General features: G+C 37.8%; 3 protein-coding genes across 3 annotated transcripts; 2 read left to right on the top strand and 1 right to left on the bottom strand.

The window, feature by feature from the left end:
* Positions 1-3,729: 3,729 nt before the first annotated feature.
* LOC114753956 (probable serine/threonine-protein kinase PBL7) lies at positions 3,730-6,722 on the top strand (the record flags this gene model as incomplete). The annotated part of the gene is made up of 6 exons (XM_028942658.1): positions 3,730-4,288; positions 4,397-4,654; positions 4,749-4,918; positions 5,007-5,086; positions 5,207-5,354; positions 6,078-6,722. Coding segments are annotated over 6 exons (1,569 nt in total), but the record flags the coding sequence as incomplete, so codon positions are not given.
* Positions 6,723-6,955: 233 nt separating this feature from the next.
* LOC114753952 (polcalcin Nic t 1-like) lies at positions 6,956-7,251 on the bottom strand. Its single transcript, XM_028942654.1, has one exon. It carries the CDS (start codon positions 7,208-7,210, stop codon positions 6,956-6,958), a length of 255 nt encoding a protein of 84 aa, XP_028798487.1. The 5' UTR covers positions 7,211-7,251.
* Positions 7,252-19,133: 11,882 nt separating this feature from the next.
* Positions 19,134-23,322, top strand: LOC114753957 (protease Do-like 7; the record flags this gene model as incomplete). Its single annotated transcript, XM_028942659.1, has 10 exons — positions 19,134-19,561; positions 20,135-20,205; positions 20,558-20,692; positions 21,618-21,676; positions 21,756-21,792; positions 22,169-22,294; positions 22,425-22,514; positions 23,003-23,068; positions 23,165-23,221; positions 23,308-23,322. Coding segments are annotated over exons 1-10 (948 nt in total), but the record flags the coding sequence as incomplete, so codon positions are not given.
* Positions 23,323-23,380: the final 58 nt, after the last annotated feature.

A 23,380-nucleotide genomic window follows, 5' to 3' on the forward strand; every position in this document is an offset into this window, starting at 1 on the left:
GACCTTCGTGGTTTTGACTTTTGAGTTTACGTTCTGATGCTAAAACCGCCACAAATAAGTGGGGATAAGCTGTCTAGTGGATGGAGATTTATGATGGCGTTACTGAATTAGAATGATGTTGTTCTGTTCCCTTTTGTTCTCTTCTTCCCCGATACAATTTCCACTAGGGAAGAGGAATGGCTCATTCATATTGTGAAGGTTGCATAGTCTGCAACAAGGCATCCTATGGCTGTAGGGTTGTGCTCGCTGAGCACTACTCTTACAAGTCGAAACAGCTTATGCTCTGATACTCTGTATGTTGAAAAGTGAAGCTTTTCACTTCTTTTTGGATAAATTGACAGATAGGATTCATCGGAGGGACAGAGAGATAGCATTGATGCTGTTCCTATGGTCTTCTTTACATGTTTTTCGGCCTGAGTCTTCTTTACATGTTTGACCTTGTATTTGGAGATCCTTTTTCAGCTGTTAACCTTCTGACCTGTTTTTGTGGCTTCAAACGATATGCAAGTTGAAGTGGAAACTACATAACAATCTCTATATCCTGGTCTGCCTTCTGCATGCTAATCCGGCATGAATTGTCTAATTGCATTAAGCTGGGTGAATGATTGAAAATGCAGGACGAGTTATGGATATAAACATTTATATGTCGACATCGAATATCAATATATCAATTATTATAAAATATGAAATTCATATTAAGTCTGACTAGGAAAGAAAATATGTTGGGCCTTTATGAAGAGCCTATGACGTGACCTACTTTAAGTCTTGTCTAGCCTATCTTTATTCAAATAAGCCATACTCAGGCCCATTCCTATTGCCAAACCTATTCAGGCTGAGACAACAAGCCTATTTGCTTAAAACACGGTTATTTATATATTTATATATATATATATATATATATCTCTGTTTTTTTTTCGTTTTTTGAATTTGAAGGGCATGCACTCACTGCGGAAAATCTCTGCTTTTTTTTTTTTTTTTATGAAAAGAGAGTGATGACAACATTCATAATTAATAAATTATTTATAAAGCTACCATCTTAGTCTTTACCATGAGTTTTATGATTCATCATTTATTCACAGGTTTAATCCTTTCGTTCATCAGCAGCTCACCTCTCTAATGCTAACTCATTCTCTCTCCGGCTGTGTCGTTTTCTGAAGGATCATAATTGTTATATCCAACAAGCCTATTTGCTTAAAACACGCCTATTTTTATCTCTCTTTTCTTTTTTTTTCTTTTTTTTTTCCCCCTTTTGGGGGGAATTTGAAGGGCATAAACTTATAACAGTTATTATCCTTCACTAAATGACACAGAGCCGGAGGGAGAGTGACTTAGCATTAGAGAGGTGAGCTGCTGACGAAGGAAAGGGTTAAACCTGTGCATAATTCATCTTATTCTGGATTCTTAGACGGACAACGATTTCTTTTTTCTTCAAGATTTATAGAGTACAAACACGCACATGAATATGTTAATGTGAGACTAAAAGATATGTTAAATTATATTTTTTCAATTCTTAATACAAGACATATTTAATTAATTTAATTAGATTGAGAAAGTAAAATAAATTAGTTGATTATAAAAAATATGATACATTTTATGTTTCTTAATATCTTTTTTTATCTCCTACTTAATTATGATTTGAAAGAGAATCACTAAAAGTAATTTAAAAAAATAATAAATATAAAAAACATGTTTTATATTACCTCCGGTCCTTAATATAGGACTATGTTTGACTTTTATTTTGGTCCTAAATATAAGACTTCAATCCACTTTGTCTCTCATATTTACATATATATTTTTCTAGGGGTGTTCACGGGACGGATCGGGACCGGGACAGGCCCGTCCCGGTTCCGTCCCGATGAACAGTAACGGGACAGAAAATCTGTCCCGTGTCCCGGCCCTTCCCGGGGTTGTCCCGGTCCCGGTCGGGACGGGACGGGACGGATCCGGGACGGAACCGGAACGTCCCGAAATATTTTTTTTAATTTTTTTTAAAATTTTTTTTAAAAAATCTGATTTTTTTAATTATATTTTTTTGACCTTAAATCTTATAAAAACATCTTTTTTATTTGTTTGGGCACTCTTAAACAAAAGCTCAAAATATTACATATAATAGTTATTAAAAACTCTAAACAAAAGCTTTTAACACAATAAAAACTTGCTAAAAAATCTAATCATCAATAATCTCAAATCATTAACAAATATAAAAACTCTAAATAAATATATCCATAGTTCCATACAATAGTCTCAAATCTTAAAAAAATATGAAAAAAATGATATTATATAAAAAGTTAAAAAAATTAAATTTTTTTTTTAAAAAAAGGGACCGGGACGGGACGACCCCGTCCCGTCCCGGTCCCTTTTTTGTCCCGTCCCAGTTTGTCCCGTCCCGAAAAATTTCGGGACGGATCCGTCCCGTCCCGAAAAATTTCGGGACGGATCCGTCCCGTCCCAATAAGACCGGGACCGGAACGGGCCGATCGGGACGGGCCGGCTTTGAACACCCCTATATTTTTCAAAGTAGCTCTTCTAACAATGATAGTTCTAGTTAATACACTTGATTAGTAAGGATATTTTAGGAAAGACAATATCTATTTAAAACAAATAACTAACTCAACTTACTTCCTTAATCTCCTCAAATTAGTCAAATGATTTTTATAATTAGGACCGTAGATAGTATTTATGATCAAAATGGACTCAAAATATAAGGACAAGAGGAGTACTATATTTTTCATTTATTGGATGCTTTTTTTTTGGGGAACATGGCAAATAAAGACTCCCTATATATGAAATTGCTATTTAGGACCTTCAAATTGGAAAATGGCTTCAGAGGACCCAATCCCATATTGCAATATGAAATCTTAGTAAAATGTTTGAAATACCTCTTAGGCAAGTTGTGATTTGGTCTACTGAAGTTATTATTCGGTAGAGTGAATTTATCATTTCCCATAGTCAATTTATCATTTGGCATTCCCTTAGCCATGTTGTGATTTGATCTATTGAAGTTGTCATTCACTAAAGTGAATTTGTCAATTCTATAATCAACTTGTCATTTAGTATACATGAGTTGTGATTTCAGACATTTCACTAAGATTTTATATTTGTAACGTGGGACCGAGTCTTTATTTCAGATATTAAGGGTCTTTATTTGTCATTTTTTCTTCCTTTTTCCATCAATATTTAGTTTTATATTTTCTCTATACTGAAAAATATTAATTATTTTCTAGACTTCAGAAAGTATTTTACTAATAAAGATGACGTCATATAAAAATAAACGTTAGAGTGCAGTAGAATGAATGGTTCCGCAGTAGAGAGAGTCGACACACGACTGGAGACATCAGAAGCAGAGCAAGCATGGGTGCGCGGGCTGTCAGTGGGGTTTGTTGCGATAGGGTGCGTTGGAAAGGCACCGAACTGCAGGGCAGCCCCATTTCCATTCCAACAGTCGAGCATGCTTCCTTTATTTTATTCGTCCATTTGCTTGCGAAGTGTAGTCCTCGTTCCCTTATTTTCATCCTGATCTCACCTTCCCCCCCTCTAATTCAACTTTTCTTTTATTTGCCACAGGAACATTACTATCAATTATTTTCATCTCGTCCCTTTTTCTCTGTCCTCTCGCAAAATTCTCTCTCCCTCCATTCAAGCAAAGCAGCTTTAACCTTTTATTCTCGCTACTTTTTCTCTTTTATGTTGCTAAACCAGTTGTTATTTTCTGGGTTTCTGTGCTATTGATGGGATCTACTTCGTGATGGGCTTCTCTCATCCAAAACCAACCGGGATTGCCTCTGTGAGTCTTCTAATGCTCCGTCTTCTTCCCATCTAGTTTCAGATCGCTACTGTAATCACAAGCTCAAATTTAGGACCATTCTGAGAAAAATGATCTGGGAGCTTGGCTTTGCCTGCGTTGCCCTGCCTCGCCACCTGCCAAGCTTCGGTAAAAACGACGGCGACGGTTATAGAAAGACGAATCTAGAGCACAACAAGGCGTGGTTGCTTGCAGAGTCTGATGGGTGCGGAGCAGAGGTGACGAATGCTGACCCACAATCTGTTCACTCGTCTTTCCGTTTCAGTTTCTGTTCTCAGGTTGAGCTCGAATCCTGGAGCTTGAATTCTTCCGCTGCTGCAACCGTCTTGATGGTCAATCTGGACGATAGAATGAATAATGCTCGAGCTCGAGAGCTGAAATGTCGGAGGATCGAGTTCTTGGAAAAAAGCATTTCCCCTGTAGCCAACACTTTGATCAGGTTCAACTACGGTGAAATTCTATCTGCTACTCGCAATTTCTCCGAAGGTAAAGTTGGTCGGCCGTTCTTGCTTAACTCGGATATTATTCCAGGCAGGAGATTGTAATTCTATTTCTTGTTTGTTCTTCTGTTTCCCTTTTACTTGTTTTGGGTAGGAAGAGTATTGGGGAGAGGAGCCTTGAGCTGTGTATTTAGGGGTAGAGTTGGGCTTTTGAGGACTGCTGTAGCAATCAAACGATTAGACAAGGAAGACAAGGAATCTGCGAAGGCATTCTGTAGAGAACTGATGATTGCCAATTCTCTTCATAGCCCAAACATTGTTCCCCTTGTGGGCTTTTGTATTGACCCCGAGGAGGGTTTATTTCTGGTGTACAAATATGTCTCCGGGGGCAGCCTAGAGCACCATTTGCATGGTATTTCATTTCTCATTCTCATCGAACCCTACTTTACGAGGTCTTCGGTTGAAATTTGACGATATTCACTTATTCTAGGATATCTATTTTGCAGAAAGGAAGTGTGTGAAGGGTAGTTCACCACTTCCCTGGCCTGTGAGGTATAAAGTTGCCATTGGAATTGCAGAAGCCCTGGCTTATCTGCATAACGGAACTGAAAGATGCGTTGTTCACAGAGATATTAAACCCTCAAACATTCTTCTTTCCTCCAAAAAGACTCCTAAGGTGAGATGCATTCTTGCAGATCAATTGTAGTCTGATAATAAACCCATGCACGCGACTTATTTTGATTGTTCATCTTGTTAAATCACAGTTATGCGATTTTGGATTAGCTACATGGACTACTGCACCTTCAGTTCCTTTCCTCTGCAAAACAGTCAAGGGAACATTTGGGTAAAACCTAAACCTCACCGGTCTTGTTCTGCCAAATGTCTATCCTCCACCCCCTCCCCTTTTTTCATTTTTTGTTTTCATACACAAATGAATGAAATAAAATTTGTGCCTTTGCAACAGTTATTTGGCTCCTGAATATTTCCAACATGGAAAAGTATCTGCTAAGACTGATGTTTATGCTTTCGGAGTTGTTTTATTAGAACTCATAACTGGCCGGAGGCCAATAGAAGCAAAAAAGCCACCAGGAGAGGAGAACTTGGTCTTATGGGTGGGTGATGCTTTAATTCTTGCATTGTTGCCCTAGCTTCTGATTCTATGTTGGTTGAATTGATTTTTATTGTGGATTGTTGGGGGGAAAAAAGAAAAAAAAAAAAAACATTGAGCATAACCTTCTACTGCCATCAAATAGTCCTGTCCATTAACTCATCCGAAGCAAGAATGCCCTTCAAATTAGTTTTTCGTTTCTCTATCAAACAGTACAATATTTGATGAATGGAACTTTCTTTTATCCCTTATCAGATAGAGAAAACTGAGAATTGGCCTTTTATCTGATACATGGATCAAAATTGCTTGATAAAATATAGATTTCTGATGTGTATAACTAGCTAGGATAGTTTATATGTTCATTATAATGATCACTCAGGGGAAATATTGTTCTTTCCTTTTAATCTGTCAGAATAAAGCAGATATCAGATAGCATTGGCTTGTTCGCTAGAATTTATAGATTAGAGACTCTAGGGGTTGTGTTTGGCAAACATGAAGTAAGAACCATGTACTTTGAAATCAATGAAGAACTCAGTTACGTGCTTTGCTGTATTGAAAGCGAACTATGACTTTTCCGTCATAGCAGAAAACTCCATACAATTTTTGGGTAAATTTTTGTAATGGTAATTTCAGAGCAGCATTTAATTCGGTACTTATGCAAAGAATGGTAAAAATCAAACGGAAAATTGACTTGTTGACGCATATGCCATCGGAAATTAATATGCAGGCTAGACCCTTCCTGCAGAAGGGGAAGGGGGCCATTGAAGAGTTGCTGGATCCTCGACTCAAGCGCAGTTTGAGATTCTCAAATCAGATGGCTCAGGTGATAGAAGCAGCAGCTGCCTGTGTTACGAATGAAGAATCTCGGAGACCTGGAATACAAGAGATTATTGCAATACTGAGAGGCCAAGAAGAACGTGTCTTGCCTAAAAGGAAGAAGTCTGGTCTACTTGGGAATGGGTTGGTAGTTGATTGCTACCCTCAACTACACCAAACAAATAACGAGATGAAAAGACACTTGGCTCTAGCAATGCTAGGAGTTTCAGAGTTTGAGGATGATGATTATCTATATGGCCGTTGAAACACGACAAGTAACATGTGGGTTTTTCTTAGTTGAAGGTGTTAGATGTGAAGATCTTGAAATTGTAAATAGAAAAGGAAACTCAAAAAATTGTTTTGAGTGTAGAAGCCTTGCGTCTTTCTTTCTATCTTACAGGGTAAAAGAGCAAATAAATTCATTCCAAGTTTATGGTGGCCGTTCAAATCTTGTAAGTTATGGGCTATCAAGATCGAGAGTGCATGTTTTAGGCAAAAATGTGTCGATACTTGTAAAGATTTTGATTTGCAAAATTACTGTGGCATCTTCTTTTAACAGGTAGAATGTGCCAGGCAGGCAAGCTGAAAATGCATCCGCCAGATATACAAATGCAAATGGGTTCCGATGAGAGAATCCTAAAGAGGAAACATGTTTACATGATGGTATATAGAGGAGACAAGACATGCACAAAAAACAGCGGATTTGGTGGTGTTAATTCCTGGTGGCGCATAACTCTAAACAGGAAGCTAAGAAAAGATTGAAATTTAAAAAAAAAAAAAAAAAAAGAGTTAAAAAATCTTGGCAACGTCCTTGACCAGACCACGGTTGACTCTAGCGAATTCCGTGAATTCGTCGTAGGAAATGAAGCCATCTCCGTCGGTATCAATCTCCTCCATCATCGTTTGGATTTCCTCTGCGGTAATTTGCCCCAGTAATTTCAGGGATTCCGCGAGCTCTGCCGCTGAGATTTTGCCATCGCCGTTTGTGTCAAAACGCTTGAATATTCGATCTCTGTCAGCAACATGCTGGGGATCATCAGCCATACTATAAATTATAACGGGCACCAGGTTTTTGCTTCTGGAGTTGACAGTGAAGTGAGTGTAAGATTGGGAGATCCGGGGGCTAATAAATGGGTTTCCGTTGCTTTTTAAGGGCATATGCCAACATGGTCATCCTTCAGCATCGGAAAACCAACGATCAACAATCAGACATTAGCTTCCATAATTAGGATCGATCGTTTTCCATAGGTCTCCCGAATTTACTAATTTAGTTAAGTTCGTTACGGAGTTAAGGTTGTTACGGTTGGACTTGATATTGCTTTTTTTCCTTTTTTTTTTTTTAATTTCGAGGGTGTGCATGTGTTGGTTCATGCAGCGAGCGGGCGGTTTTTTAAATAAAAAACATTTTTAAAAAACTGATAATTCAAAAAATATTTTTATTTTAAATTTTATACACATCAAAATATCTCTTTTGAAGAAACGAAAGTACAATAGAATTTAATCTAAATTATTAAAATTTGATCTAGACAATGTGCTAGAGTTATTTAGCACTCATCAGTTGTTTGGCACCAAAACTCATCACAACGACAATAAAAAACCTCATTTCACTAGGTAGAGTTGGCTACATTAATCCCATCATATCATTAAACTCTATGTAAAGTTGAAATTTTTGGATATATTATTAATTAAAAGATCTCGCTCAACAATCTAAGTGTTCTCTTTGGCCTTCTCCTATCTTTTTCTAGGAGACACCATTTAATCAACACTTCTCACCGGCGCATCCAAAAATCTTCTTTGTACGTGACCAAACCATTTCAAACTTTTTTCTATTGTTTTCTCATTAATAGCAATCACTTTAACTTTTTCACAGAATCATATCTTTTCTTGTATAACCACATATCTATCTCGGCATTCTTATCTTTGCTACCTCCACTTTATGGTCATATTATCCTTTTAAAACTCAACGTTCACGACCATATAGCATTGTTGGTCCTAGAACAGCGCCATAAAACTTGCCTTTAACCTTATTAAGTATTTTATGATCACAAATGACTCATGTCGCTTTTCTCTATTTAAACCACTTAACCTGAATTCTATGATTAACATTACTATTGATTTCACCAGCACCAAAACTCATTCTTCTTCAACGAAAAAAATCTCTATATTTAATATCATATATTTATTATTTAGTTATCCCCTTAATTTAGTTAATATTCATGTATTTTTTATTTAAATGTTTTTAATATAATATCATAATTTTTCTAGGACTGTAACTAACCGATATTATATTTAATAGTACTTTCGGTCTTTACTATAAGACCTTGTTTGCCTTTTATTTTGGTTCTAAATATAAACCCCAATCTATTTTCTTCTCATATTTATTTTTTTTAAGATAGTCTTTCTAATAATAGTAGTTCTAACCAGTAAACTTGATTAGTAAGGATATTTTAGGAAAAACAATATCTATTTATCACAAATAACTAACTTAATTTATTTCCTTGATCTACTTAAATTAGTTAACTGTTTTTTATACTTAGAACTGGAGGTAGTATGTCACAATCGCTAATCTCATGTTTTTGTTTATTTATCACCTCCTGAGATCCTGATCCGCATACTAACCCCCACTTATTATTAATCTCGTTCTCATCATCATCGTTGTTGTCAATAATACTTGCCTTTAGAACTTATTCCTCGACTTAGTTGTACTCCTAAGGGGTTTGTTTCTTGTTTTTATTTTTTGATAAAAAAACAATTTTATTGAAACACCATAATATTATGCATTAGCCGACATAACATAAAACACCTACAAAACAACACAAGCCCAAATTAAAACCAAACATAACAAGCCATGCAAGCCACACATCACATGTGAGTGTAATGTAGGAACCCAACACTGTCCTTGAAAGTAGGGGTATTTACGGGACGAGACAGAGACAGGCCCATCCCGATGAACAAGGACAGGACAGGACTTTTGTCCTGTATCCCGTCCTGATCCTATCGGGACCGTCCTGTCCCTCTTTTATTTTTTGTCCCTTTCGGTTTTGGGCCTTTATTTTTTTATTGGGACTGTTTTAAATTTCTTTCTGTTTTTTGTTGTTGCCTAAACTGAAAACTATTTTGGGCCTTTGATGTAATGAACTAAATATTAATTTTATTGTAACAAATTGGCCCGCTTCAAATATTTCTGCAGCCTTCAACAATAAAAACTAAAAGCGTAGTCCATTTTCTATGAATTCCCTGCGTTCTTCATTTATTTTCCTAGTGTCCATTCTTTTCTTTTTTTTTTTTGGAACATGTATCAAATCAAATCAGTTCCTAGAAGCTAACACTCCGCCAACATGCACAAAACACAAGACCCAAGCGAGCTACTGACAATTAATATCACTCCACTCTAGGGCTTCATATTATTATTTTATTCGTTTTTAACATTTAATAATAATATATAATTATGTATTATATAAATAATTAAATATGATACAAATATTTTTTTTAAAAAAGCATACTTATCGCATGGGACCGGGACGGGACCATCCCATCTCATGTCTCATCCCGTCCCGAACTCCTTTTTTGTCCCGTTCCAAAAAATTTCGAGGCGGACCCGTCCAGTCCTAATAAGACCGAGATCGGAACAGGCCAGTTTTAAACACCCCTACCTGGAAGCCAGCCTCTACAGAACACGATGCATGAAACCACCAGACATAGCTTTGAAGCGTTGGAAAATAGCGGCAGCCAAAGTAAAGCCACGCACAAGCGTAGCGTGCTATAATTATGTAGTGCGTATTTAAAATGGTGGTAGCATCTTTTAGGAGCGCTCTTCAATTGTGAGCAACGAAATAATGAGGAGAAGAAACGTATTTATAACATTTTAAAAATTTAACACTCAATTATTCACTTGGTTCTATATTTAGCCGCTTCATTTAGCGGATTCGAACCAAATAAGTACCAATGGTTTATACTTACAAACGATTCAATTAAACAAAATTTATTTTTTGTGACATGCATAATTTATTTCCATCAAAATCCAGCGTGACCCTCTGTCTCTCTTCTCCTTAGAAAAGTACAGGTGTGTTTAGATTGACAGTAGCAAAACTAACTTCTATTCTAACTAACTTTTGTAAACTGAAATTAGAGTAAAAATCAGTTAGTGTAATGCGATTTATGTTTGAATATGTGCTTAGAAAAAGTCAGTTAGAAAAGTTAAAAGTTGTTTGAATAATTAATAAAAAAAATGAGTTTAGTTGTAAAATAACTGAAAAGAACATAAATTTTATTGAACAGTAGAGTTGATATTATATATTTTTAATGTGACTAGAAATGTTAGAAACCTGATCTCCACCCAAAGACCCCATGTTAAAGAAATTGTCCAATCTACCATACTAGAAAACTGTGGTCTTCCTGCCTCTTCCTCTGAACAATATGTCAATATTGACATACCTCAACCCTTGATCAATGAGTGGATAGCTCAAGGTTATACCTATCTCTATATTGGTACTGTACGCTTTATTCTTACACTTCATGGGAGAAAAGGAATTACAGCCACTGCTAAAGTTGCTCTAGTCGATACTACCTACAGTAATGCTTTGATTGGTGCTGTCCTGACCACTCTTAGTAACGGTAGTGTCATCCTTACCATGGCTCCATACTTCAACATCAAGATTTCAGATCCAACTTTGACGAACAGACTAAAAATCCAAGTCCAGATAGTTGGTCCAGAACAAGATCCCAGAGCTATCACAGCAACTCTTCATCATCAAGTCATCTACGGACTCCAGAATCATGCTCTTGATCTTCATTTTCCAAATTCCACTAAAGATGCTCTTTATGTGGTTTCTGATAGAGCTGATGATACCTCCATTATCCAAATTCCTCGACAGATCCCAAAAGAGGAGCTTGCTCAGTTGATGCCTCTTGAGTGGATCACCAACTATGAAAAACACTTTCATGGTGTGCAGAGGGATGTCCATACTTCTACTCCTCCTGAGATAAAAAGGCTTCCAGATGGCACAGGCAAAACTATCCTCACCAAGCCAGGCCAGGAAGGTTTTTCTGTACCTTCTGGACGTATTTTGACCATCACTCCAGCCTATGTTCTATCCAAGCGAGACCCTCCGATTACTTGGGTAGATCAGAATGCCAAGCCATGTTATGTGTCTCATATAAATGGCCATTTCATTTGGGATCATGCGCCAGAAGAATGTGATCCTGACTGTAAGTGTGATACACCTTACTGGTGGGAAGCATCAGACAATGAAGATGAAGATGGATGGTCTTACCCCATCAGATATGCCATAAAAAAGAAGAAAAGGGAGAAAAACACATCTCCTTGTTCCTGTAGGCATTACCATCATCACCATGATGATGATGATCACGGTCCGAAACAGAAAGCTAGAGACTGGAAGGCTCCTGTCCCTACTGTTCCTTCTAGCCAATTATCTCTATAAGATCTACTTAAAGAAACAGGTCATGAAGATCTCCTTCCTAAACAAAGGCCAGATCCAGTAATTCCCGTCGTCCAAAATCCATCCCGTGTATAGCAATGATGGATCCTTATTAGCAGGATTTTCTTCCCCTTGAAAGAAGAACCAATAGAGAAACAAAGGTTACAGCAAGACCTTTCTCTGTTCCAACAGAAATCTCTCCTACTGGTGAAGCTAAACCAGTCTCAGCAGCAGAAGAAGTTCTTAATTAGCAAACCCAGAATGCAATCATCCAGAATAGAACCTTGACAAAGATTGATTCAAAGCTTAACCTGCTGACTCTTACAACTGATACTCTAACGAGCAGGCTTGACCAAGTCTCTGATCAAGTCAAATAGCTTTATATGACTCCGACTTCTCAGGCTTATCAACTGGATGCAGATCTGAAGTGATTTATCGAAAAAGGATACATTGGACCAGAGTTTACCAGGAAAGAGCAAGAACTGTCACAAATCCGAAAGGATTTGCAAAGAATCAAGTCACACATCGCAAAGGATCATTCACAAACCATCTATGACCCTTATCCGTCTTACCCCTCTAGTTTCCAACGTCCTACATATCCAACATTACCTCCTTCTTATCCCAGAGAATCTGATTACAGTAAGGTTTTCAAAATGTTTTATCCTATTTTAAGATAGCTGAGAAAATCTCAACAACCAATTTTTTCACCTGTCCAACCAAATCCTACTCCTAGACCTCCAGTAAGACCACCTCACTTCCCTTCATCTGAAAGACTTTTCTATCCATCATCCTCACATACTAAACCTATTGAACCAACACCATCCTCTCAAGGAGTTGTAATAAGAACTCCACCATCATCTCTACCAAAACAAACTTCTCTTCCAGACAGAGAAAAAGGAAAAGAAGTCATTGATCCAAACAAAACCATAGCCACTTTCCAATCTGTGAATAAAGATCAATCATCAACAGATGGAACCTCTGAAACTGAGTCTGATTCCTCTATTGAATACAGTTCCAACTCTGATTATGAAACATATCATGCTGATATCTCCAAGGTAGCAATGGTCCAACCAGATCCTACAGTTGAAGATCCTATTGATGAAGAACCATCTATCCCTCATATGTCTGAGTCAAGAAGAGCAGACTATAAACCTATAACAGGTCCATGGTTCACTTTTGATGACCTTCCTTCAAAAAAATGGAGAGACAGACTCTATGAGTTCGGAGCATGGATTGACCTACAGCTTGCCAGGCATGATGCAACTCTTGAGGAAGTTCTCACAGAATTTCTCTCAAGACTAACAGGAACATTAAGAGAATGGTATCAAAGTCTTAGTGATTACCAGAAGATAGCAGCAGCCAAAGTTGATAATGCAGGAACTCTTCTAGGACTCATTCATAAGGAATTCATTGGTGATTTCCACATCATTGACAAAAGGTATCGCCAGGAATACTTTGAGATGAAATGTTGTTCTTTGGACAAAAAAGACTTGCAGAAACATTTCCAGAGAAGTTTGAAAAATATTACATGAATGGAGGAGCTAATGATGTCAATCTCAGGCATACTTTTATTGCCTCTCTTCCAGATGAACTGCAACCAGAACTTTATAGAGCTATCAATGCACTCCATAGAAATATGTCTGACATTTCTATCAGAGAAATATATCAGTTGGCATTAGCAAATGTGGATAAGCTCTGTGAACAATAAAAGTTCTTCAAAGGGATGCTGAAAGGGCAGTCAAAACTCAGACATGCTTGCAAGAAACCGCATCTGAAGATAAAGTGCAAATATGAAAAAGATTGCTCTTATTCTACCAAGAGAAAATCTCATTATCGTCGATTCAGATATCCAAAGGGTTCTTATTCCAGGAGAAGATCTAGAAAGCTTTTCCTGAGATATTTCAAGAGGCGCAAGCCTTATTCAAAGAAATCTGACAGGTGCTACATATGCAAGAAAAAGGACATTTTGCAAAAAATTGTCCTAGACAAAAAAGGATGTGAAGATGCTGGAACACTTACAGACTGTTCTAATGATCAATGAAGATGAAGATATTGAATCTATCATTGAAGACCAAGAGGATGAAGAAACACAATATGTTCTTCCTTTCTCTGAAGATGAGGAAACTGATTCTGAATCCTTATTCCAAAAAGATGATGATCCTCAAGGGTATTTATATTCTCTTGAACAACCCATGCATCCGTCTTTCCTTGGTTCCCTGGCTTCTTAGCCAGACCGCAACAAAGTTACTCCCAAGCCAAATGTCAAAATTCATATCCTTCCAGGAAGGTATGAAAAGCCAATCCCTGTTATTGCTTTTATTGACACTGGAGCATGCAGAACCATCATGAATCCTGATATTCTTCCTTCTGAAGCATGGATCCCTTGTGATCAATTTTTCCTTACTGCTGATTCAAAACCATTCAAGATTGAATGGATTACTCGTAGGAAGATTGGTATTCAATTCTTTCCAGGATGTGTTCTATGGATAAAAGTTCTTGGTAGTGATCTCCTGGGGAAAGATATTCTTATTGGATTCGATGCTTATTATCATACTAGGAATCTTCAAGTACTGCCTAAAGGAATTAGATATAAAAATTTCTTTAGTGCATATACTGAAATTCCTAATCTCTTTGAAATCCAACAAGCACCACCAGGATATGGAGATATTCGAGATCATCTCCTCAAGTTTTGCGCTGATAGTCATCAACAGTTCTCTCATCCATTTCCATTATGGAAAAATCAAGAGTTTTTTTTTTTATAAAACTCCTCTTCAAGAAAAATGAAGATATCAGTCCTACAAAAGCCTCTCATCCAGGAATGAATCCAGAAGATCTCAAGCTCGCTAAAGAAGAATGTGTTGCCCTACTCAAGCAAGGCCTTAATGAACTAACAAAATCTAATTAGGCTTGCCAGGCATTCTATGTTGAAAAAAGATCAGAAATCAAAAGAGGAAAGAAAAGGTTAGTCATTGATTATAAGCCTCTTAATATTTTCCTTTAAGATGACAAATTCCCTTTACCAAAGCCCAATTCATTTACAGTCCATCTTAGAGATGTAAAAATATTTTCTAAGTTTGACCTCAAAGCAGGATTTTGGCAATTGGGTATCCACCCAGAAGATCAACCCAAAATTGCTTTCTATATTCCAAATGCTCAGTACCAATGGACTGTCATGCCATTTGGGCTTAAAGTCGCCCCATCACTGTTCCAAAAGGCCATGACTAGAATCTTTTAACCTATGCTTGATAACCTCCTCATTTACATTGATGACCTTTTACTTTTCAAAAGATGAGGATTCCCATAAACTTTTATTGACCCAGTTCGGGGAAATAATTGAAAAATATGGGATTATATTGTTGGCAAAGAAAGGAGAAATAGGTGTCAAAAGCATAGAGTTTCTTGGAATGCATTTTGAAAATGGTTAGTGTTATCCTAGACCACACATTGCAGAAGAACTGCTCGAATTCCCAGACGATAATCTGACAACAAAGCAAATCCAACAATTTCTGGGGATTATTAATTATCTTCGGGATTTTATCCCTCATGTGTCAAATCATACTAGACAGCTATCCAAACTTCTCAAAAAGAATCCTTCCGCGTGGGGGACAGAGCAGACCTCAGCTGTCAAGACCCTCAAAAGAATTGCACAACAACTACCTCCTTTAAAGATTCCTGACAGGGGGCTATGAATCCTCCAAATTGATGCCAGTGATGACTTTTGGGGAGCTGTCTTAATTGAAGAGATAGATGGAAAGAGATTTTACTGTGGACATGCAAGCGAACAATTCAAGGAGTCAAAAAAGCATTATCATGCTACCTACAAGGAGATCCTTGCAGTTAAAAGAGGAATCGAGAAGTTCAGTTTTCATCTCAATGCTTATCAATTCAGAGTAGAAATGGACAATACGTCTTTTCCCAGAATGCTTAATCCCAAGGGGAAGACTTTGCCAAATAGCCAGTTACTCTGATGGAAAGACTGGTTCTCTCGCTATGAATTCACCGTTCATCATCTCAAAGGTCACCAGAACATCATAGCAAATTTCCTCACAAGACCTCAGAAAGTTTCCCAGCCTCCGAAACTCCTGTCACTCTCCAGACATCAACCTCTCTTCATCCTAACCATCTCTAAACCAAAAATGCCTCACAGAATGAGAGCCACCATTTTCCCTCCTGGATCCCATCCTGAATCTCCAGCAGATGTCCAAAACCTTGCCAGAAGCACTATGTTCTACTGGCTCCATCGTGTTTTTGTAGACACCGAAATTCACCCTTATCCTCAGCATTTTGATGCCGATGCTCCTTACCTCACTGTTCCCATCATCAAGGGACCCATACCAGAGAAACTTTTATGGTACATCTGGTCAGTCTCAGCCAATTATACCTGTACCATAGCCTTCTCAGTTGTAGTCGTCCATGATCACCTGAATGACTTCAGAAATGAAAATTCTCCTATTACCACACTCTTTGAGATGCTTGCTCCTCTTCCCTACTGGAGAGGAAAACTTTGGAAAATTCTCAAGGAACATAATATCTGGGACTTACCAACTCCCAAACAAAAAAGATTTTTCTGTCTGTATATCTTTTTCAGGAACTATGGTATAAGTGCTGACCAGAGGCTCTACACAGACAACCGTATGATCCTTCAAGTCACCACCCCCTCATGGCCCAGAAAGGAAACATTATTAATGGAAAAAATTGGGAAGACATTAACTGCACTTAACCAGCCTGATACGGGAGAAGACACTTCATGTCTATCTCTTGGACCTTTCCCTCCAAGCTCACTGTCAGCTAGCAGCACAACACTTGAAGAATTCCAGAGAGATTTCATCATGAGTGCTGTCAGACCTCCACCAAATAGGTTACAGGTCCCTCCACAAATAGAAGCCTCTAAAGACCCTTATGACGAAGATTCACAGATTCAATTCACTCAGCCTGAAGAACTCTATCTCCCTCAGCCAAGTTTCCAATCACAACTCACATTCCTTGCAGGAGAATCCCAAGATCCTAACCAAGATGACCCTGATCCAGAGCTCGAAGACTACTACTGCACAAAGAGACACTATGACTCAGATGACCCTGACCTAGAAGGCATCATGAACCTATCCCCTAGCCATGAGCCTATCTATAAAGACTAGGGAACATTATCATCAGAAAATCTCCTTTTGGGATACTCTGAAGATAAAGCGGGACCCGCCAGAATCCTACTTTATGTCTCCATCTACTTTTACTTTATTAAAGTAGTTTGTCCTGTAGTCTATTTTGTCCTCTTGTAATAAATGGAATGGTTGTCATTATTAGGTATCATTATGAGAGTAGTTAGTAGTTGTGAGTAGTTGTAATTATTAAATGTCAGGTCATAATGACGTCTACTAGTACATCTACCTGTCATAATAATGTGTACTATTAAGACTTTGTCATGTAGTGGTCCCGAGCCTCTATATAAACCCCACTCTGCCATCAGTTAGAGGCAGAAGGAGTTGTATCGACTTCATTGTATAATACTAGTGTGCTTTTCTTATGAGTTGTCTCTAAATTTCTCTATTCTTCTGAAAGCTTCACTTATAATGTCTTTCTTCTGTCGCTAGAGATTCTAAGTATGCTCTGCACTTGACTCTTTAAGAGGATCCTGTGCATCAGAAAATAGAATTTGACCACGATCCATGAAGGAGTGTTTAGTGACAATCTTTCCAGTTATCCTAGATCTAGTATTCAAAGCTAAGAGTCCTAACGTGACCCGTTGATGAGTTGAGAATGAGTAGCCTTACTTGGACTAAAGCCTTGGATATTAGACTGTGTTAGCTTGGTCCAGTTTAGCTAACACCCCCTCAGTCAATATCCATCCGAAGACCCCATGTTAAAAAAGTCTTGCCATATATACTACTTTACTAATCCCAGTCAATATCCATCCGCCTCCTCACTTCCATCTCATTCGTTCATCTCTCTCCACATCCATGTGGCTCTGCATCTGGTCTTCATCTCTCTACTTCCGCTGGCATTGGCATGTCCTAATTGTAACTCCACTTGTGGAAACATCACAATCTCTTCTCCCTTCAGAATGAACTAACCCTGTTGCTACCACAACAAGTGGTTTGAGATCAGTTGCTCGCGAGACTCTGCCGGAATTCCCAAGCCATATCTCAAGAAGATTCGACTGGAGGTCACCAAATTCAATTACAGCTCCTGCAAGGTCTGGGTCAACAACCCCATATACGCATGGCACTGCAAAATCCCCGCCACACATGGCGGTGCAATTGTAAGTCTTCCCCTAAAAATGACTGCCAGCCCTTTTGCTTACTCTCAGAAGGACAACGTCGTTCTGGGTGTGGGTTGCGACACACAAGCTCTTCTTCTGCAAGGCTCCCATGATGATGTTTTTGGCAGCTGCGTCTGTAATGCTTGATTCTGTTCTGAGGGAAAGCAGCATGAGAACACTGAAGAAGGAGAAGAGCTCAGTGAAAATTGAGGGGAAAATGGGAGGGGTAAATATGAGAGTTGAAAATTTTAATGCTCATTTAATGCAATCCAACAGTTGATCGCATTTTCAAACAATCTAGAAGTCACTTTGTTGAGCGTTGGAAATTGGAACTGAATGCCATTTTTCTTTATAAGTCAGTTAGTGTAAAAACCCATTCAAATAACCAATTATATCTAAATAAGCTACAAACTTCAGTTTCATATTTCTCCATGTGTTTTTACTATCACAAACGGCAATCCAAACGTGGCCTGCAAGGTTGAGGGCATGTTGGCACGTTTCATCGCCGGACACCTTTGTTTCTCCGGAGTTGCCAAATTCATCAAACTTTAATTATAAAATACCTCTAATCCATTTAATTTTATAACATAGTTCCTGTTAAATAGGATTTAAATAGAGACATTTGTTTAATAATAGTAGCCATTGCATTTATTGTCAATAAATTTTACAAGCATAGCAAATATTTAAAAAGCTACTACCTCTGCTCCTTAATATAAGAGCTAGTTTGACTTTTAATTTAGTTCTCAATATAAAACATTAAGACCCCAATTCATTTGTATTTTATATTTATCTATTTTTTAAAAATTGTCCTAGTAATAGTTACACACGTTGAATATTCCATTAAATGGTAGTTTTAACTAATACATATGATTAGCAGGAGTATTATAGGAAGGAGAGTACTTATTTATTACAAATAACTAATTTAACTAATTTTTTTAATCTTTTCAAATTAGTAAGTTAATATTAAGGACTAGAGGTAGTATATCGCAATTTGGATTAGGTTAATATTTTAATTTAACTTTATATATCCGTGCGATATTTTTCTTCTCTTTTTTTTTTTTGCGCGATGTGCGATATTTTTCCTCATACCTTGAGTTCTAAAGACAAGTCAGGGACCCCCCCGGGAGAGATTATTCTTATCATAACAAGTTTTTGAATTTTTTTCCCATAAAAATTATACTGATTGACTTTTTTCCCCACTAATTTCAATCTACAAAAATGAATTCAAATAAAAAACCCTTTTGGACCTAGATCGTTCACGCGGGGATGAATCGCATGGGAGTTGACTAGAGCTTTCAGACTAAGCATTTATTGACCCACAACAGCCACCCCTAATCGTTCCCTCAATTTCTGTTGGGAATTTTTTCTAGTTTTATCACTCCAGTATAGTTTGAGATAGCAAGAGCTGTTGAATGGGGGATTCACTGGAAAGGCTGGGGTCGGAGGCCGTGGCATCGATCGGGTTAGACTCGAGCATGAAGGCTGACCTTTGCATGGAAATCGACCCTCCGTTCCAGGAAAATGTTGCCACCGCCGACGATTGGAGGAAAGCCCTGAACAGAGTCGTACCTGCTGTCGTTGTTTTGCGAACTACGGCTTGCCGGGCTTTTGATACTGAGTCGGCCGGTGTCGGCTCCGCCACTGGCTTTGTTGTTGACAAGCGTCGGGGAATCATTCTTACTAATCGTCATGTTGTGAAGCCTGGTACTTACTCTCAATTCTTTGTTCCGATCAGGAAAAAAAAACCACTGAAACAGTGGGCTTCAGGCCAACATGCCTTGGATGAACTATCTTTCAGTTATTTGAAGTGAGAATCACGGTTATTATTTCCCAACAGTTTCCCAAACATTCCTTAAACAGGGTTTCTGGATGCAATTTTATTTGAAGGCAAAAATGCGCACCCAATTTAAATGAGATTCGTATTTTGAAAGTAATGTTTCTGGTAATTATTTGCTTACCTGTCTTCGTGTTCAGATGGATCATGGGTGAAATGCGAGGTGGTTCTTCCTCCTCCTCCTCCTCCTCTTCTGTTTTCTTTTCTGCTCTTTTTTCCTTCTGGAAACCACGTAATTCTTCTAGGTTGAGAAATGTTGTTTAAAATCAATATTCCATATTTCACTGTCATATTATGGCTAACCCTTATCTGATGACACGTTATTGAATGTCAAAAGAAAGCAGATTTAATTTTCTGGGTTTCTCTATCTCATTATGTCATTTCAAGGTTTTCTTGTCTAAAATCTGTTAAAATTCTATTCTCCTCCTGTCTTAAATGTGCAGGACCCGTAGTAGCAGAGGCTATGTTTTTGAACCGTGAAGAAGTTCCTGTGCATCCGATCTACAGAGATCCAGTGAGTGGACTTCTGTTTTTAGCTTTAATTATCAAAGAGCTGTCAAAAACCATCAAATTGATTGTTAGCCGGCAGAGTTGTTTGTTTCACTTGATTAGAATTTCAGTCATGCCTCATGCATGCTTTTCCGTACGAGGAGAAGCTTCATTGCATTGTTGCCTGCATCATGTTGCAGAAAGGCAGATTTTATATATGTATTTGTAAACATCTATTGACACCAACCTTTTCTAGGGTTCAAAGTATTTTCGTTTTGTTATATTAATATAAGTTAGTCAAAATTGATTGGAAATATTCCCGCTTTGTGTGTTCATGTGTGTGTTGATAAAAGCATCGTTCATGTGCCATTATTCAGGTCCACGATTTTGGGTTCTTTCGCTATGACCCTGGTGCTATACAGTTTTTGAACTATGAGGAGATACCTCTTGCTCCAGAGGCGGCTTGTGTTGGACTAGAGATTAGAGTTGTTGGTAATGATAGTGGTGAGAAGGTATTAGCATGATTTTCACCTCTCTATTGTCATCCCTTGGTTTCTTGTTACCCGGTTAACGATTTGATAGACAAGCTTGTACCATTGGACTTTTTAAATATCATTCTTCTTTTTCTTCTTCTTTGGTTTTTCAATCTTAATTTGCTGCTGAAGGAAAATGGCTATTTGGTATGTCTATATTATATCTATCATCCATGGTCCCAATGGTCTATGTTAATTGATCAAGTCGATGGAACTGGCATAATGATACTGTAACTTAGGCCTGACTAGTTCTTGTTTCATTTCATTCACCAGTGTTCAAGATAATGCTAATGATATTTCTTATTCAGCTGTCATTTTTTCAAATGTTTTTTGCCAATGCTTTCTAGAATCAAGCGAATTGAACATTACTTTATAGTTACGGACATATGGGTTAAAGTGATGCTCATATAAAGGAAATATGTCGATCTCTCTTTTGCTGGAGGGTTTTTGTAATTAGTTCCAATCATAATAAAGTTCCACTAGCATGTTTTGGTTAAGAGATGTGGTCGACGTAAAACGTGTCCCATTGGTTATAGAATGCTTGTTTTGGCATTTCCATGTGTTTCAAAGCATGCAAACACCAAAGCTTCAATGGGGATGAGGTGGGGGAATGCACGTGATCTCCCACCACCAGTACAAACATGCATATAATCTCTCTCTGGTCAATATATAAAGCATGTATGTATGTGCATGTGTGTGAGCGTGTCTGGACACACAAGCATCAACTGCTTTCCATTGGCATAACACTAAAAGTTGTACGTAATTCTTTCACGTCATGCTAATTAATTGGTCACAATTTCCTGGTTGATTTATGAGTTTAACTGCAATTTTCTCCATGTTTTGACCAAGGATTATGACTTTTATTTATTTTTTATTTAACATTTATTCTGAATTTTAACTTTAGGTCTCCATTTTGGCTGGTACACTCGCTCGTTTGGACAGGGATGCTCCTCACTATAAAAAGTATGTAATAGATATGTGTTGTTACTTGCATGCTAGTAGTCTCATGAAAGGATAAAACTCATGCTATATTTTGATGCAGGGATGGGTATAATGACTTCAATACTTTCTATATGCAAGTAAGTGAGAACAGATTTTAACTTATGGGTTTGGTCATCTTGATTTCTTTTCTTTTCTTCAAAATTTAATACCTGTAATGGCTTTCTAGGGTGTATATGGCTGGTCCTGTCTTCGTAATTCTTCCTGTTAGGTTTCCTATTGTATATTCAATTACTATTAAATCGCAAAATAATTTTTTTTTTTTTTTTGAAAAAAAGAAGAGAAATGGAGTTCATAGCTGAAAATTTTAAATAGAAGAAAGAGGTGTTGGGGGAAAGGAGTGTCAACATGCAGTTGTTTGGCTAAGTGGTTTAGAACTAGTATTACACGTTGTCATTGGTATGTGTGTAATTGTGCATCTTCTGTCTTGTTGATTGCAATCTTATCTATTTCCAGGCTGCATCCGGCACGAAGGGAGGATCAAGTGGCTCCCCAGTTATAGATTGGCAAGGCAGAGCAGTTGCCTTGAATGCTGGGTGCAAAACATCAAGTGCATCAGCATTTTTTTTCCCTCTAGAGCGGGTAAGCTTTTCCTCTATATTTGCTTAGTTTAATACTTGTCCGTTGCTTCCTATTTTTCACCAATCTTCTAGTGAGGAGCAACTAATTCTGTTTATGAAAGGTGAAATGGATATGATGATTTAATTTTCAGGTTGTGAGAGCTCTAAGGTTTCTTCAAAAGGGTAGTGATGCTAGTTTAGGTAAATGGAAGGCAGTTTCTATACCTCGTGGTACCCTCCAGGTTTGTTCTTTGCAAACCCTTCCTCGCTTTTTGGCTGTTGAAGTCAATCTGTTCATTACATTGAGGCAGAAAATGTCCGTAAACTGCATTATTGAAGTACTTAAACCTACTGCATTTCAAATTTACTATGTTGCAAACATGGGCCAGTGTCATGGCACAAAATGCTTGTTGAATGTGATTTCATGCTTACCCTTTTCTCATCTTTACTGGTGGCAATGTCTTATTATGATTTTAAATTTGTTATAATTAAAGCTTCCTCTCCATTAACAAGGTGTAATTGTGGTGGAAAATAGAAAGTGATAGACTGAGAATCAGGATCAGCGAGATAGATATATGTTGCTCGAGAAATTTCCTTATAGTTTGTTCCTCATCGTTGTGATATTTTACCCATGTAGATTTGCAGCTAAACTGTCCTTCAAACAGATGCTTCTTTTTTATCTTTGCAATCAAGCGTTGTGTAAATTTACTTGTTAAAATTGATAATACAGGTGACATTTCTCCATAAAGGATTTGATGAGATTCGTCGTCTTGGCCTCCAAAGTGAGACAGAGCAGGTTTTTGTTGTTCTATGCTCTCACTTGTGTTATGTTTCCTGGGCAACATTTTTGTTTATACGCCGTGTGTTGTTCATACTTCCTTTGCTTGTTTAGATAGTGCGGCATGCTTCTCCAGCAGGTGAAACTGGAATGCTTGTTGTGGATTCTGTGGTAAGCACTTGTCATTTAAAACCGTGGTGATTTATTCATTGGTATTTCCTTTCAATTTTAATGGCTTTAACCCTTGACTTGCTTAGGTGCCAGGTGCCCAGGTTATATAAGCATTTGAACCTGGTGATGTGCTTGTTCGTGTCAATGGCCAAGTAAGTT

This window comes from Neltuma alba, unplaced genomic scaffold, assembly GCF_004799145.2.
Source record: "Neltuma alba isolate B1F8T4 unplaced genomic scaffold, ASM479914v2 tig00008329_pilon, whole genome shotgun sequence".
In the NCBI taxonomy this organism is placed as follows: Eukaryota; Viridiplantae; Streptophyta; class Magnoliopsida; order Fabales; family Fabaceae; genus Neltuma; species Neltuma alba.